We start from the raw sequence: 15,669 nt of genomic DNA on the forward strand, positions 1-15,669 counted from the left end.
CTCTTGAAAAGTTCTAGAGCTCTTTGCAACAATTTTCAATAGTTCCGTTCATTAAATACAAAAAAACACACTTTCAAAAAAAGGTGCGCTAAGTTCTCGCAGCGCACCTAATCAAAAAAACTATTTAAATTAACTATTTCTTTAGAGTTCCGGTTTGTTTTACAATAGTTCTAGAGTTCTATATCATATATAACAATAGTTTTAAAGAAATAGTTGATTTTACTGATTAAGTGCGCTTCGAGAACTTAGCATACCTTTTTTTAAAAGTCTATATTTTTGTATTTAATTTATACAGAAAAATACATAGTGCATTCAAGTAAATGTTATTTACTACAAGTTGCTTATTTCATAAGTTTGTACATCCACAAATCTGTCATAAGTTCATCATAAGCATTAAATTTATTTTCAATATATTTTGAATCCTGGTAAGTTTGGAATTTCAATACAAAATATTAAATTAAAACAAAAATTCGGTAAAACAGTTTTGCTTACTGCATAGAGTCAAACTAATTTTTTCTTCAATAAAGTTTTATATTTTTATGAAGAGCATAAATTCTTTTTTTAAGCGTATGATAAAATGAGCCGTTTTAAAACTTATGATGAGTTTTACGACTATTTTTTAAACATTTTTTGTTGAAGATAATCGTTACTTAAAGAAGGGAAGAAAACTGAATTATCGTTTTTCTTTCCAGTAGAATGATATTTTTCTGTATGTGTATCATTGGGAGATTTGAAAAATATGCCCCTATATCATTAAATTCTTAAAGATTAACTAATCGGCACCTACTTATAGAATTTATTGTGAATATGTGCGTGATTATTACGAAGATCTGCAGGGAGAAACGCGTTCAGCGCACTAGAAGAATTACATGAAAATTTAAAATATAACGAAATTTAATCTCAAAATTGGAATTGCGTTTTGGTGAACAAGAACTATCCTAAAATTATTATTTACACAGAGTTTATTAACAAGACAACAGAAAATTGGGGTGGACTTGTTTCTCTCAGGCGAATATGCAAAGCGTATTTTGCAATTGGAAAAATATGTTAAAAATTTTCATAATGAAAGAAAAAGTTTTTGTCTAGACGAACTCACCGATTTGCCGCGATATGCTTCTTGTGGTCTGATGCGCTTCAAGATATCAATGTTCCGTGAAACTACTTACAGGTAAAAATTTATTTTTGCTAAGCAATTTATCCTAAATTACATCCGACTCACGTTAGGAAAAATTGGTTTAAAACTATAGTTTTGAATTCATTGAAATCATTCGTTAGTTGAACAATCTTCAATTAAATTTGTTGAAATCAATGTCAATAAACAGTATTCAATTGACTTGATTCATACTCTGATCATCAATGAAATACAATAATTAATAAAGAAAATAATTAATTATTTGCAATCCTTTGATTGAAGGTACATAGACTTGTAAATATATTTATTGAAGAGGAAAAATTTGCATGAAATAATCGAGTTTAAGAACGAATTCAATATAAAATTCTCGAATTATATTATCTTTACACATAATATATTATTTTATATAATATATAACAGTTATATTATTTAATATTAAATTAGTTATTTTATTACTTAATACTTATTATTATTTATTATTTACTATTATTTTTACTTATTTTATTATTTATTATTCATTATTATTTATTATTTAATATGAATGAATATTTGTTATTTAATATTGCATTAAATTCTACTGAGCTGGATAATTGAAGCATTAATACAAATATCGACATATTACTTGCACACGCGAAGACTTTTGACGGAGCACCAGAAGATGGAATTACACAGCAAGGCACTGAAGTATCTACGGCAACACAGCCGGAGATGCTTGACGTGTGGCGAATTGAAATTCATCAAGTTATTAGGCGAAATAGCTACACAAGAAGTGAAAAGGAGAAGACCGACTGTCGATCGACTTTTGAATGCGCAACAATTCGGCGGAATGAACTCTATCCTCGAAGAGGAAGAAAAGAACGTTTCGTTAAGTATGTATGGGTTTGTGCGAATTTATTATTGAAATTACAGTTACTTTCTGATAGCGCGAGAGAATAATATCATGTCAGGTTATTTACAACTGGCAAACGAGGAAAGAGCAACGAGGTGCACGGACATCTTTCGCAAAGCGAGCAGAAAGCCGATGAAGACCTTCTCCGACGTCGATTTCGCCAATTGTCGATGCCATCTCATATTAACGACCGTCTACTCGCAGATGTTGGAACATTGTTACGGGATCGGTAATTCTGCTTAAAGAGAAAATTTGATAAGAATTTATAGAAATATAGACAAATTTCATTGAAATATCAATATATCAATTGATACCAACTGATACTAATATATAGCTTTATTTGAACTTATTTCATTTCTGTCGAAAATTTCTATTTTTCATATTTCAACTCATATAAAAAAGTTATCAATTTCTATCGTCTTATATCGTAATTTACTTTTAACAATTAAATATTCATCTGAACACACATGCCTTTCTAAGTAATTTTATCACTTTTTATCAAAAACACGACTCACAGACGGACTTTTCTTATATTACAATTTTCTTTTTTATATTACAATTTCTCGTTCTATAACTGTTAATGTATCGATGCATTAGTTCACGGATGTGTTAAAGTGATTTTTTTCAAAATAGACAAAACGTCTGCGTTTCTTATTACAAAATTACGATACATTAGTTCACAGATACGTTAAGTACTATTAACAAAACTTTTCAAGAGAAGCATTTGAATGTTTAGAACTTTGCAATGAAAAACATAGACCACGTTTTGTCAGTTTTTAAAGCAAGTCACTTAATCTGTGAACTAATACATCGACGTACTATATTACACTTACATTGCAGAATGAGAAATTATAAGGTTAACGTAATGTTACTGCTAGGTGGTGTTTACTAAAGATGTGGACGAATGTTAAGCGTAGAAAAAAATAACATTATTTTTTTCCAATTCATAAATCACAAAAATTTAGCGGTTCCATCCACTTATTTACAGGGAAGAAAGAATTAATCCTGACAGCAATTTTGGAGTTTGTGGAAGTTTGTTTGACAAGTTACAACATACCTCAAGCTCGCAGACTCCTTAACGATGCTGAGGACTTACTTTCCGATGTAAGAAATGTCAATGATATAAAAAGAGATAACTGGAAGAATAACTGAAGCAATAAAATCGAGAGAAGCAATTAACCAACTGTTTGGTCTAGCTTCTCCATTGATATCGCATCCTTCATGGATTTGTTTCCGACGTTTGATGAACATTCTCAAATCTCAGAGGTCGTTCTTGTCTTGAAGAAATGAATGAACTGGAATGTTCACAAAAACATCAGGAACAATGAAGGACGCGGCAATAACCTGGAAGTCAGATCAAACATTTCAATACATCGCGGAAGTCTAAAATTTCGGGAAAAAATATATAATCACATAAAAATATACATGAATATATATATATATATATATATATATATATATCCATACATAAAAAAAATATTGCTGAATGAAAAAAGAAAATATAATTTTATTTAATTAAACGTCGACATCAAGGACTACCATAAACATAAGCATTTATTTCAATTGTATCTTCACAACATTTTTTTCAATATGGACATATATATATATATATATATATATATATATATATATATATATAATAATATATATAATCATATATATCCATATATAGACAAAATTCATATATAAACTTTTTTCGCGGGATATCAGAACCGATTGCTTTGACAGATGTTTGATGTCAGCGAGGAGGAATTGATAGTCCTGCCTTATCTCAGCGCAAAAATCCAAACGCTGGAGGGTAGATGTTATCTGGAGAGTGGTATAATTTCGGAGGCGCAGAAGAAGCTGGACAATGCAATGAACACTCTGGGTTACCATTTACCGAGACGCGAGTTCCTGATCGGCTTGAAATCAGCGATTCAACTGAAATTACTAAAATGGAAACTGGCCTGCCCAAAACGCTGGAGAAACGACAGTATCGATGTGGATACCGTAAATTATATCGAACAGTTGGCCAGTTGCTTGGCACTGATGTTCGAAGTTTACAGAGTAAGAATTTCATGAAATTTTTTAAATCGGCATTCAATCGCAAATTATTTATTTCAGGCTAATGAAAGCCCTTACTAGATGTTGGACGCGATAATTTAAAATAAATAAGTAGAATAAAATTATTCAATAATATAAAACGTATATCCTGAATTTATTTTCCAGATTTTTGAAGCACGAGAATTTAACGAATAGGATATTATATAATGTTTTTCTACAATCTTCTACAGATCTTTTAATCATTTTCTACGGATGATTAAAAATTGCAAGATTTTTTTTCGACGAATTTCTCCTATAAATTCCCCAAATCTTTACAAAAAACTGAAGCAAATGTTTGTAAGTCAAACTTTAGCAAATGTTGCGAAAATTTATCGCGCCCAACAACTAGAGACTGCTGTTATTAGCCTATATTGTTATTTAGCCCGATTGTTCGTTTACAAAGTCTTCAAAATATATTTAATTATTCGTTTCTTATCTCATCTACGCGATAATAAACTTTCTTTTAATGTCGCGGATTGTGAAATTTAGTATAATGTATTCTATATGTATGAAATATTAATTACAGACGAAGGGAATGAGAAAACACGCACGATTAGCAGCTTTATGGAGCTTGAACACCGTGCTTGATACGTCGAAAGATTTCCTTACGATCTGCACTTCGTTCACCAATATGATGATCACCGCGCACGTCTATCAAACCAAGTGATTCATCGCGTGAAACTCGATAGAGTCATAAGTCTACTTTGATTCAATGAAACTAATGAATTAATAATTACTCGCCTGACATAATCAGTATTATGTATTTGTTATTATAATATTGATTATCAGTAATAATCAATATTCGTTTCACAAAAATCTGAAACAACTAATGACGTTGTCAGGTTCTATTATTTTTCTATGCTTTTACATATGAATGAATGAGCGAACGAATAATATTTACGAATAATATAATATTGTTGCTTGCGATATTTATTCATTTGACGTAATTCAACGTCATTTAACGTAGTCATATTTTTATTCAGATCTATTATTCCCTACCTGGAGAACGTGGCTCTCAGTTTTTGCGCGGAGAAGGAGGATTCCCTCGAGTTTCAGGAGCTCAAAGCAATCGCTGAGCTTTACGCGAGCGTGTTCTTCTCCCGATGGTTGAGAGGAGAAATCCATAAGGCGATTAAAATTGGTTTCATCACGACGAGGATGGCGCAAACCATGGGCTCCGTGTTTCTCAAGCTGCTTGTACTACCGACGTTAGTTCACCTGCTCATGATCTCCTGTCGTCATTCGGAAGTCGTGACTTTGTTAAGAGAATTGGGTGAGCATTAAAGTAGCGCTTAACACAAGATTTCCTCTCTCATTGAATGAAAAATTACATATAGAAATCGAGCCTAAGGTTAAAATCTTAAAAGATAATTAAATCAGAGAAGTTTTCGCCGCGTACAAGTATACAGGGTGTCCCGCGTAAGACGGACCAAAAGAAAAATATAAGTAGAACACATAAAAGTGAACAAAAATTTTATAGGTCATTTTTCAAACAACCACGTAAAATTTCGAGATATTAATTAAAATAATTGAACAAATTAGAACGTGCGATGCGACAGGCAGGACATATGGCTCGCAGCGGTCAGCGAAGAAAATGGAAAAACGCACACGTACACGGACGCACACACGGAGATACTCATTTCAGTATGCCAAACGGCTCACCTCTCTGGCCTATAAGATAAGCCCGCGAGCAATCATCCATTTTCTTCGTCAGCCGCGGCGCGCCGTATGTCCCGCTCGCCGCGCTCTGATATGCTCAACTATTTTAATTAATATCTCAAAATTTTACGTGGTTGTTTGAAAAATGGCCTATATAATTTTTGTTCACTTTAATGTGTTCTACTTATATTTTTCTTTTGGTCCGTCTTACGCGGGACATCCTGTATATTAGCAAATATAGATTTTTAGATATTAATTTTTAGATATTAATTAAAGAAAATTTGTACATTATCACGCGTTACATAATCATGTAACAATTTTCTTTTATAAATAATTAAAAATCTACATTGTTATTTACAAATTAATAAAGGGTGTTTTGTTCAATTTGACTTAACAAGCACACGATAACACACATCGCTTCTACAGTTCATTTACCATATCGCGCGTGATCATTCACAAATCTCGACACACGAATATACGAAACGTTATCCTATATTTATTTCTATATTTAATATTCATTTTCACGTAACATTTATACATATCCAAAAAAAATCAACTTGAATAAAATTGATAATTTATCAAATACAATAAAACGAATAGATTTTATGTTCACACTTCTTTTCTTATAATTGATGTTCACATCAAACGTAAGTATCTCACAAATTTCATTTTGTCACTTTTAAAATATTTAATGATGATTTTCAAAATAAAAAACGATTACATATTGTAACATTTGCAGATTTTATCTTACTATAATATCGCAGAGAGAATTATAATTTTAAATGATTTCATTCATCAAATACTACTTACAATCAGAGAAACACTAGAACCTCTTTAAGAGTAAATTCAATTGCAGAATTTGCATCGCAAAACGATCTAGATAAGTCGGGTCGCACTTGGTATTACGCAATGTGCGCCGACGTGCAACTCGACACCGGATTTACGATTCTCTCCTTTCGAAATTGCGAGCGATATTACCTTCAAGAAGGAGAAACTATGATCAGCCTGCGAGATCCCGAAGCAGAGAGGCGATATTTCACCTCCATGTGGTTGTGGTAAGTACAAACGGTTATCGCGAATTCGTCGAGAAATCGATTCCGAAAATACTAATTAACGCGCTAATAAATAATTATTCTTGTCATTGTCGTAATTATTATGGGAAAACGTCCAATATCCGGCACTCGTCAGTTTCCGGTACTTTTGCTCGAATCTTACCAAATATTAGATTGTATGAGTATATTAGGTTTTTTTACTTTTATTAACAATTATTATTTATTTTATTCATTTACTTACTTCTTATAAAGCCCGCCATACTTTTTCAATTGAACGGTTTTTGATTAAATCTATTGAAATCAATTTTCAATTAAATGACCATTGAATTGGCTTATATTAATCGTCAATTAAACACGAGAATTAAAAAAATAATTGTTCGTAATCGTGATACTGATATGTATATTATCGACAGGTGCGTCAGGACGCAACAATGGGAAGCGTCGAGGGTTTGGGACAGCAGGAATGTGACAATCGAGAGCGTGATGGACGAACATATAGTGGCAGCGACGATCACTGCGTTGAAGAAACTCGAAGGCCTTCTGATTTTATACGGTAATAAAATCGACGTTCGGCCAATGCACGATACAGTTCCCAAAAATCGAAGATTATCGTTATTAAACACAAAAATTTCCATTATGTGACAAAAATAATAAAGACAATCAAGACAATTGTAATAAAGACAATCTCATATAGTGCGAGATGTTACCGGCAAGAGCATTCACGCGATGAACACGATGACGGAAATTAAGGATACCTTTAAACGCGTCGAGAAAATGATAAAAATTGTGAAAATCGCGATTCCCAGGTTCGCGAACAAAATTAACTAATGCACTGAGAAAAAAATTCTTGAAGATTTATTTGTGAAATAAAAACTTATATATTTCACAGAAATAAATTTCATATATACAAATAAATTTTCAAGTCTTTGCTTCTCAATGCGATCATGCACTTATCTCCCCAAATAGCACAAAGAATTTAAAAAGAATTAAAAAAAAATTCAGTCGTATGTCATCAATTCAGAAGTCATTTTCAGATGTAAAAAGAATTCATTACGTTCAGTTCAAAGAATTCTTCAGTGAAAAAAATTCTTTTTGTACCTAAAAATGAACTCAGAATTGGTGACATATGACTGAATTCTTTTAGAATTCTCTGTGCTACCTGGGTCCTTATCCCTTTTAAATATCTCTATTTATTTGCAGGTATACGTTACTAAGGGCATACTATTGTATGATCCAATCGCAAAAGGGAGCCGCGATGAGAATGCTACGACAGACGAAGAAGTTGTCCAAGAAAGTAGACAACAAAATGATCTACATGTGGGCGAATCATTGCGAACGGGTAACTCTTCCTCTCACTCTATTGTAATTTAATTTCTAACAATACTTTTTAAGTAAACTTATATATATATAATTTTAATATTTGGCTTATTATTTGTAGGCTTGGTCGGGCGCCATATCTTCCGTACAAGAAGACTTGTGGAAAGATAAGACTATGGTCAAGGCGAATGATGAATGGGACGAAGTAAACGCCAACAATTCAACGACCATACCTTTTACACTTCCATTGCCAAAATAAATGTTAACGATATCTGCAATTTTAAACTAGCGAACAGTTCGCAACTCGATAGCTGCTACAATAGTTTGCATATCCCTGATGGAAATATTTTATTGAAATATTTACTAAAAATTATTCTCAATTGACCTCTTTTCATTAAAATTTATTAAGATTCTTTAAGATTAATTAAAATGCATTAAAATTCATTAAAATCCATTCCTTCCATTAAAATTCCTAAAATTAAGATTTATTAAATTCATAAAATTAATTTTATTGTTATATAGCAATAAAATAAATTTTACAAATTTTAATGAATTTTAATGATTTTTAATTAATTTTGAAGAATCTTAATGAATTTTAATGAATTTTATGAACGTAATGAATTTTAATGAAAAAGGGCCAATTCAAAGAGATTTTCAATAAAATATTTCCATCAGAGTATAATAATGGAGTTTATTTTTCTGTCGCTTATATCGACAAATAAATAATTGCGATTTCCTCATATAGTGATTCTTTAAATTACGTTTAAATTACGATCGGAAATTGTTAGTAAGCTATAAGTTAATAAGCTATAAAAGGAAGAAGGAAATATATAAATAAAAATTAAGGATAAGCACAACTTTATAAACACAAAATATATGTTTAAGCATATTACAAAATATCGTTCATTCTATATTGATATTTTATTTCAGCTTTATCTATATTTTAACCAAACATATCCATTTACAATTAATCCATACATATCATCGTTACCAGCCTCGAATTTTACTGGTCGAAGCCCATGTTAGAATCCATGTTTTGTTCTCTCTTTTCTTCATCTGTACTTGTTTGTGTCTAGGAAATGATCTGCACATTACGTAGAGTCTTTCACGTCTTGAAATATAATAACAGTCTTTGCAGCGGAGCTGCAAGACTCCCCTTGTTTTCAGGCCACATATAGAATTGTACATAGGAGTGACAGATTGCAGAATAATAGATGTGTCATGATTAAGAGGACTGTTTGCTGTCAGATTTAATCTTTGCCTGTCACACAGGTGATGAATTTTGTGAGCCAATACATTCTGGAAAGGCTGCAAGGCTAAAATTCTTGGAACGGCATCAACTGCTTGATACACTGATCTGAGTAGCAAACCAGTATTCATTTTCACTGTGAAGAAAAATAAGTGAGTGTTAGTACACATCTTTCAAACACTTAAACAGAAATAATAGAAAGAATACATCTTTGTTCTCAGCACTATTGAAGCTCAATCAACAGATATCAGCTTAACCTAATTCAAGCAATCAACATTTAATAACTCTGTTATTATTTAATAACTCACGAAAAAATCTTTATAATATTAGGAAACATTAACGACCAGTTAATATAAAATTGTATGAAAATCAAGTATATTATTATGGTAGTTTATAAAATAGCAATTCTCAAAAAATCGTGTATCAAATTGACATTAATACGCATAACAATTCATTAAACTTACATGATAAAAATAACAATTGTTCCAGTCGATCTTTCAATGCATAAATTATAAATAACAATTAATATTAAACAATTACTGCATATTATCTCAGTTCAAAAGTAACATTCTCAGTTGTAAAACATGCCAACAGGTTTGCTAGTTCAACACACCTTTTGCACTTGTAGTCGGCTCTTTAGGTCTGTTCTTTTTAGCTAAACTGGTGCACTCTGGTACAATAAGTTAGAATAAAACAAAATATTTTGTTTTACTCTAAAGGCTGGTTTATGATGGCCATAATCCGTTAACTTATGCCGGAACCGTTGACCAAAAAAATTGACCAATCATAGTCGAATTATAGAAGAATCGAAGTTGACCTATTGTAGATCGGGACTAATAGTGTAGTAAGCTTTAAGCCGTAAGAAATTAACCAATCACAATTGATTATTCCTCTATAATTCTACTATGATTGGTCAATTTCTTAAGGCTCAAAGCTTATTACACCTATTGGATGCTTTCCAGTTACATTTTGTGTGTTACATGAAACCAGTTTATTGGTTATATATTATCTTACAAGATATTTTAGATATGTGACCAATAAACTGGTTTTGTGTACGTATGTGTCAAGATGTGTTAAGCAATTGGAAAGTACCCATTGTAGATCGGGGCTAATGGAGGATTCACACCTCGTCCGATATCCGATGTACGACGTCCGATATCCAATAAAAGAATAGCTTTCCAATGGAGAATTGAATTTTCTATTAGATATCGAACGTCATATATCGGACGTCGGACGCGGTGTGAATCCTGCATAATTCACTTCCGCCATTGAAAAGAGAAAACGCGGAGAGCACAACCGACCACGAACGCATCCGACGACACATCTGTCACCTATGAGAGTCCCCAGGAATTAATTTCGCAATGGTGACAACTGCTCTATTCGACCAATTCAGGGCACGACATTTCGGTTGGCGACAGTGACGAACGAGAGCATCGGAGCTTCAGTAACGATTTTTAGGTTACTTCGAATCAACGTACTCCGTCAGCGCGTCCGCAAGATACCGATAAAATGTCCAGGCGGAATCCCGGGGACGATTACAGAAAAGGTTTTGTTCATTTTACTTCTATATTACGCTACCCCGACTCCGAGAAGAGCCCGACCTCGCTTCTCGGTTATGTCAGCGCGCACACACCCGTGAGAATTATTTATGCAAAGCTCCACGTACGTGACGCTCGTCTGACATGAAACATTCTCTCAGAGATGCTAATCGCGAGACCAAAGATTCGCATTGTCGAGCGAGAAATAAACGCGACGAGTTCCATCCAAAATGTATGCGTCATTCTAACCGCAGCAGAGAGCGCGCGAGGAAGGTCGCGCCGAGCTTTGCACCTAAAATGCAGTTCGTTGTTGCTTCGAGCTTTCCGATCCGACTCGATTCTTCGGCTCTCCGTCGCGCTTATACTTGCAACGAGAAAAATGCGTATGTAAAAACGTTGCGTATTGCAGTATATACGTTGCAATTCGCCGGACATCAGGCCTGCTCGTTTTCGCAGAATTTTTCAACCGATGCGATGAGCTAAAGCGAAAGAAACTACTCATTTCACTCTGACTTATTGCACCAGTGCAGAAGTTTGTCGAAAACGAACAGATCTCTTGCGTCGCGCGACTTCGATCGTGCACTTAATCGCTAATCGTTGAATTTGTAGGACATGAACACAGCGTTAAGCATAAGATGCTTAAAGATTTCCGGTTAAAAAGTCGACTTTGTTTAACTTGATCTGAACTTTGCCAGTGTTTGACGTTGTCAGGGTCAAGTGTCTACAGAGCGGAGGACACGAGAGAGGATGACAAAGGTAGAGACCGCTCGCCTCTCAGGCCCGAGGAGCGCTGCGAATCGGTCAGCTATAATCAGCCGGACGCGAAGAAGCAGAAGTTGGCGTTTGGCTTTGGGAAAAAGGCTGGCAATGAGCAGAAAAAGGGGATACAGATCAAGTTAGGCTCAACTTCCGTAAGTGAAATTTTCGTACAGATTCTTTCTCTGTACAGGGTGTCTAATATTCTGGTTGAATGCTGTCTAATATTTTAGTTTATTGTCAAGGTCATTGCGAAGAAAAATTCACATGAACGTATAAAGTTTGTTTGTGTCGCTTACATGTGTTCTTTACCTGATGTATACCATTGGTTTTTATGCAATGTAAATTATGCAGAATATTGCAAATAATATTAAAATATACAAAAACAAGAAATTATAAGGCAGTTATCATATCTGTTTTGAGTATTAATTATAATTGCGATGAGAGAGACAAGTTACATGATATTTTCATTTCATTGTGTAACAGATTAATAGATTTAACTCTCTGTAGATGAGAATGTAATCAAAGAATTCTGTAATCTCTGATTCTGTAACTTTATTTAAGAAACAACATTCATAAATTTACATCAGTATTCTAAAAATAAACTTAAGTATTATAAGTTAAGTAAACTTTCCTTAATTTTTTAACAAGCCACAGGTTTTTTAAACAACATGTATAAGTTATTAATTATCTACATGTGAATGTAAAATATCATAATTTATGCAAAAATATCCAAACCTGTGAAGAATATGTAGTTGAAGATTTAAAAAGCTATACTTTGAGACTATATATTTATATGAACTTTTCCTCATAAAACGACCTCAAAAATTAACTCTTAAATTATTAGACAGTATTTGAAAGGAGGTTGTAAGGCAAAATGAATTTGTTGAGAATTTATTGAAATTTGCACTACATATAAATATAAATTAAAATATTATCTAACTGCAGTTAGAAAAGTATGAGAGAAAAATAAAAGATTTTAGGAATAGTTAAAGTTAAAATTGACACTTTTTATACATTTTCTTTAAGGTTACCATGCTATTTTTAATTTCTTATAAATTAAAATTAGGGTTTTGATAAAAATGTGCTATAACATTAAAGAAAAATATACCGACGTTATACATAAATTTTAGAATTATTCAACATTTTGTTTTGAAAATACAGGGATAGAAAATTTGTAATTTATAATAATATTCAAGATACATATATATTTTTTTTTTAATATTTCTGTTATCTATGCATTTCTATTAGATCAACTATAAAGCACTAATGAGAAAAAAGTTAAGAATAATATTTCTTGTATTTGTAATATTTTGTATGTATATATCTATTTCAACTTTGTCTCAAATTAACATTCATTAGTTAGACAATGAAGTAAATGTATAAAAACATTTTATTTGATAAATAGTAAGGCTTTTATTCTGAAATCTCTTTTATGAATAAAAGTGTCTCTAAATATACTTGTAAGTCAATCAAAAGGTTTATAAGTCACGTTTAGAGACACTTTCATCGATAAAAAAAAGTTCAGAACAAGAGTTTAAGGCCTATATTCTGAGTTCTCTTTTAATGATAAATAAGCCTCTAAAAGTGGCTTATAAGCTTTCTGATTGGCTATGAGTCACTTTTAAAGGCTAATTTATCATTAAAAGAGAACTCAGAATACAGGCCTAAGTCTAAGAGTGGTTCCCTTGATGCAACATTGAGTCTAATACCTCTTTAAGAAACACTTTGTATATATACACGCATAAGATCTTTCATTTCTGCAATCTATTCTTTGTGCACAAAATCATTTGCCTTTCTGTAGAAACCAGTCGCGAAGACAACGACAGCACAGAAACCGACGGTAGCCTCAGTGTTCAACGACGAAGACGACGAACCAGAAGAAATGCCGGCGGAAGCGAGGATGAGGATGCGAAATATCGGTCGCGAAACACCAACATCGGCCGGACCGAATTCATTCGGCAAAACGAAGCAAGGATTCTGCGACTCGAAAAAGATCTTCGAGAAGACATTGAAGAAAGCCATGGAGGAGGCGAATAAATGATTCTCTAATGTACAATATATATATATACTTGGGAATTACTTGTCACATGTACATTAATTTTATATAATTCATTCTAATTATTAGAAAGTTCTTGCTGATTGGACGCGAATATTTTTATGGAGTGTAAGTACTTTATCGGCGAAGTTCAGATTTCACTGAAATCTTGTTCTATTCTCGTAATGGAGCCTTAAGAGAAGTTGCGAATTTGGAAAGATATTAGCAAATATTTAGATCGCGTACTTTATCTTTGTGCAAGTCATGTTCAATAAATGTATACATGATGCAGACACGTTCCTCTGAACGATCTTTTTTTCTTCTCTTTCGACACAGTGGCTGCGCACTACTGCAATCTCAACTGTTTATCTCTTTAAGTGATAAAAGCAATAACACGCAACAAAGCAAATACACATTGTGCTCTGTAATTTATATTATAATCCAAATAAAAGGTAGTCAATGTATTACTTTAATCAAGTTTTATTTATATCGAAAAATTAACTTTACATAATAAAATTACTTCCTGTTCTGCTGGCCTTGGCGCAGATCCTGAAAATGAGAAGAGATCACATATGGTACAATGGATTCATACAAAGTACAATATGTATACATATATTGAACAATGTCAAATTTGAAGATTTATTACATGATAATTGCATGAAAGAACATACATCTGATATAATTATATATATATCAAGTATTTTAATTATATATCTCTAATTTTGCGAAATAGTCAAAGATCAAACTTGAAATTTAGACTAAGAACTGCAAATAACAATGATGTGATAATAAATTCAGCGATATAAGAGTGGAATTTACTTATAATTCACACATACCCTTGGGAAGTTGCGTACAGGAGGTGTTCTGATACGACGATCAGCCTTGGACCTGTTTCTCACCACTTTGGAGTGGATAGCACACGACACACAGTAGTGAAGCTTGGCATATAACTTGGGCAGCTGATACGACTGATAAAAGCTCGCTTCCGTGATGTCTCTAACAGCAGCGGCCTCGACGATGTTGCGAATAACGAATTTCTTAATAGCTTTGTCCTTCGGGACACATCGGGCACAGTTGGTGCAACGAACTGGATTCACATGGCCGCGGCCATGCTTGGCGCGTCCACCGTTCCTGCGTTTGCAAGTCTGCGAGACAGAGCGAGTGTTAAATAAAGAACAAGCATCAGAGATATATTATTTATGTAAAACACAAAAATCTAACATGTGGTCTATTCTTTTTAGCTTTCTTTTTGCAATAAGTTGGAGTGAGAGAAAGTATATTTGTTTCATTTATTGCACTAGTTCAGTAGTACAGCTAAAAAATGGTCGGCTACAGTACGGAATCACGTATAAGTGAGGTTATGAGCTTCCGACTTCTACCTTGCCTACTCGCGACAATCACGCACACGATTAACTTACAACAAATCACATAAAAAATTGAATTACGATTCGTGCGAGTTAATATCCATTGCGACCCGCTTCGGTGTTGGTCACACAGCGAGACACACCACATGGTGGATTCGTGGCGCACGCGTTTTCTGTTTCAATAGAATCTACTTTATGGAAAATTCACGTTTCTATCGTACGCCTTACGTCGGGCTACGTCGACGACGAAGATACATCGTGATGCAAATCGCGATACGATAATTTCGGTAAATTATGAACGATAAACAGCATCCCTTACCATCTTGTATCTCACGTTTCACCGAAAGAACTTGCACAGAAAATGGAAGTGTAGCGATCTACACAGGACAGATGGCTCTTGCGAGCAAGAGTCGAAGTGCGTGTCGCTAGTTACAAGCTGTGACTAATCACTTCTGGCTCCTACACACAGGACGCAGTAATGCTTGCCGCGCGGCGAAAGTTCGTACGACAGCCAATCAATATGCTGCTTTCCGTAATAACCTTCTAGCTCTTACGGAAAAACAACATATTGATTGGCTGTCGCGCGAACT

General features: G+C 33.4%; 3 protein-coding genes across 3 annotated transcripts in view; 2 read left to right on the forward strand and 1 right to left on the reverse strand.

Annotated features, from left to right (window-relative positions):
- Window positions 1-8,396, forward strand: part of LOC116846364 (adenylate cyclase type 10-like) — a 35,696-nt gene extending 27,300 nt beyond the window's left edge. The window contains 11 exon segments of the mRNA XM_032820091.1: window positions 1,087-1,168; window positions 1,769-2,001; window positions 2,080-2,250; window positions 3,010-3,125; window positions 3,750-4,070; window positions 4,633-4,769; window positions 5,090-5,379; window positions 6,622-6,820; window positions 7,231-7,370; window positions 8,018-8,179; window positions 8,256-8,396. Of these exon segments, the coding sequence (XP_032675982.1) occupies window positions 1,087-1,168; window positions 1,769-2,001; window positions 2,080-2,250; window positions 3,010-3,125; window positions 3,750-4,070; window positions 4,633-4,769; window positions 5,090-5,379; window positions 6,622-6,820; window positions 7,231-7,370; window positions 8,018-8,031 (1,703 nt within the window). The 3' untranslated portion in view covers window positions 8,032-8,179; window positions 8,256-8,396.
- A 2,370-nt stretch (window positions 8,397-10,766) lies between these two features.
- On the forward strand, window positions 10,767-14,182 carry LOC116846373 (PEST proteolytic signal-containing nuclear protein-like). Its single transcript, XM_032820102.1, has 3 exons — window positions 10,767-10,929; window positions 11,633-11,832; window positions 13,482-14,182. The coding sequence occupies exons 1-3, from the start codon at window positions 10,893-10,895 to the stop codon at window positions 13,719-13,721; spliced, it is 477 nt and encodes a 158-aa protein (XP_032675993.1). The 5' UTR covers window positions 10,767-10,892; the 3' UTR covers window positions 13,722-14,182.
- Window positions 14,178-15,553, reverse strand: LOC116846375 (40S ribosomal protein S26). Its single transcript, XM_032820104.1, has 3 exons — window positions 15,399-15,553; window positions 14,552-14,860; window positions 14,178-14,264 (listed from the first exon to the last, which is right to left on the reverse strand). The coding sequence occupies exons 1-3, from the start codon at window positions 15,399-15,401 to the stop codon at window positions 14,232-14,234; spliced, it is 345 nt and encodes a 114-aa protein (XP_032675995.1). The 5' UTR covers window positions 15,402-15,553; the 3' UTR covers window positions 14,178-14,231.
- Between the last annotated feature and the right edge of the window lie 116 nt (window positions 15,554-15,669).

Source organism: Odontomachus brunneus, unplaced genomic scaffold (genome assembly GCF_010583005.1).
Source record: "Odontomachus brunneus isolate Ranch 3 - 2012 unplaced genomic scaffold, Obru_v1 Obru_scaffold_063, whole genome shotgun sequence".
In the NCBI taxonomy this organism is placed as follows: domain Eukaryota; kingdom Metazoa; phylum Arthropoda; class Insecta; order Hymenoptera; family Formicidae; genus Odontomachus; species Odontomachus brunneus.

Excerpts from the sequence above, each read along its gene's own strand:
- LOC116846373 (XM_032820102.1), top strand. The coding sequence starts at position 10,893 with ATGTCCAGGCGGAATCCCGGGGACGATTACAGAAAAG. Across the intron at positions 10,930-11,632 it reads CGGGGACGATTACAGAAAAG|GGTCAAGTGTCTACAGAGCG; the intron begins GTTTTGTTCATT and ends TGACGTTGTCAG. Across the intron at positions 11,833-13,481 it reads TCAAGTTAGGCTCAACTTCC|AAACCAGTCGCGAAGACAAC; the intron begins GTAAGTGAAATT and ends GCCTTTCTGTAG.
- LOC116846375 (XM_032820104.1), bottom strand. Across the intron at positions 14,265-14,551 it reads CTGTACGCAACTTCCCAAGG|GATCTGCGCCAAGGCCAGCA; the intron begins GTATGTGTGAAT and ends TCTCATTTTCAG.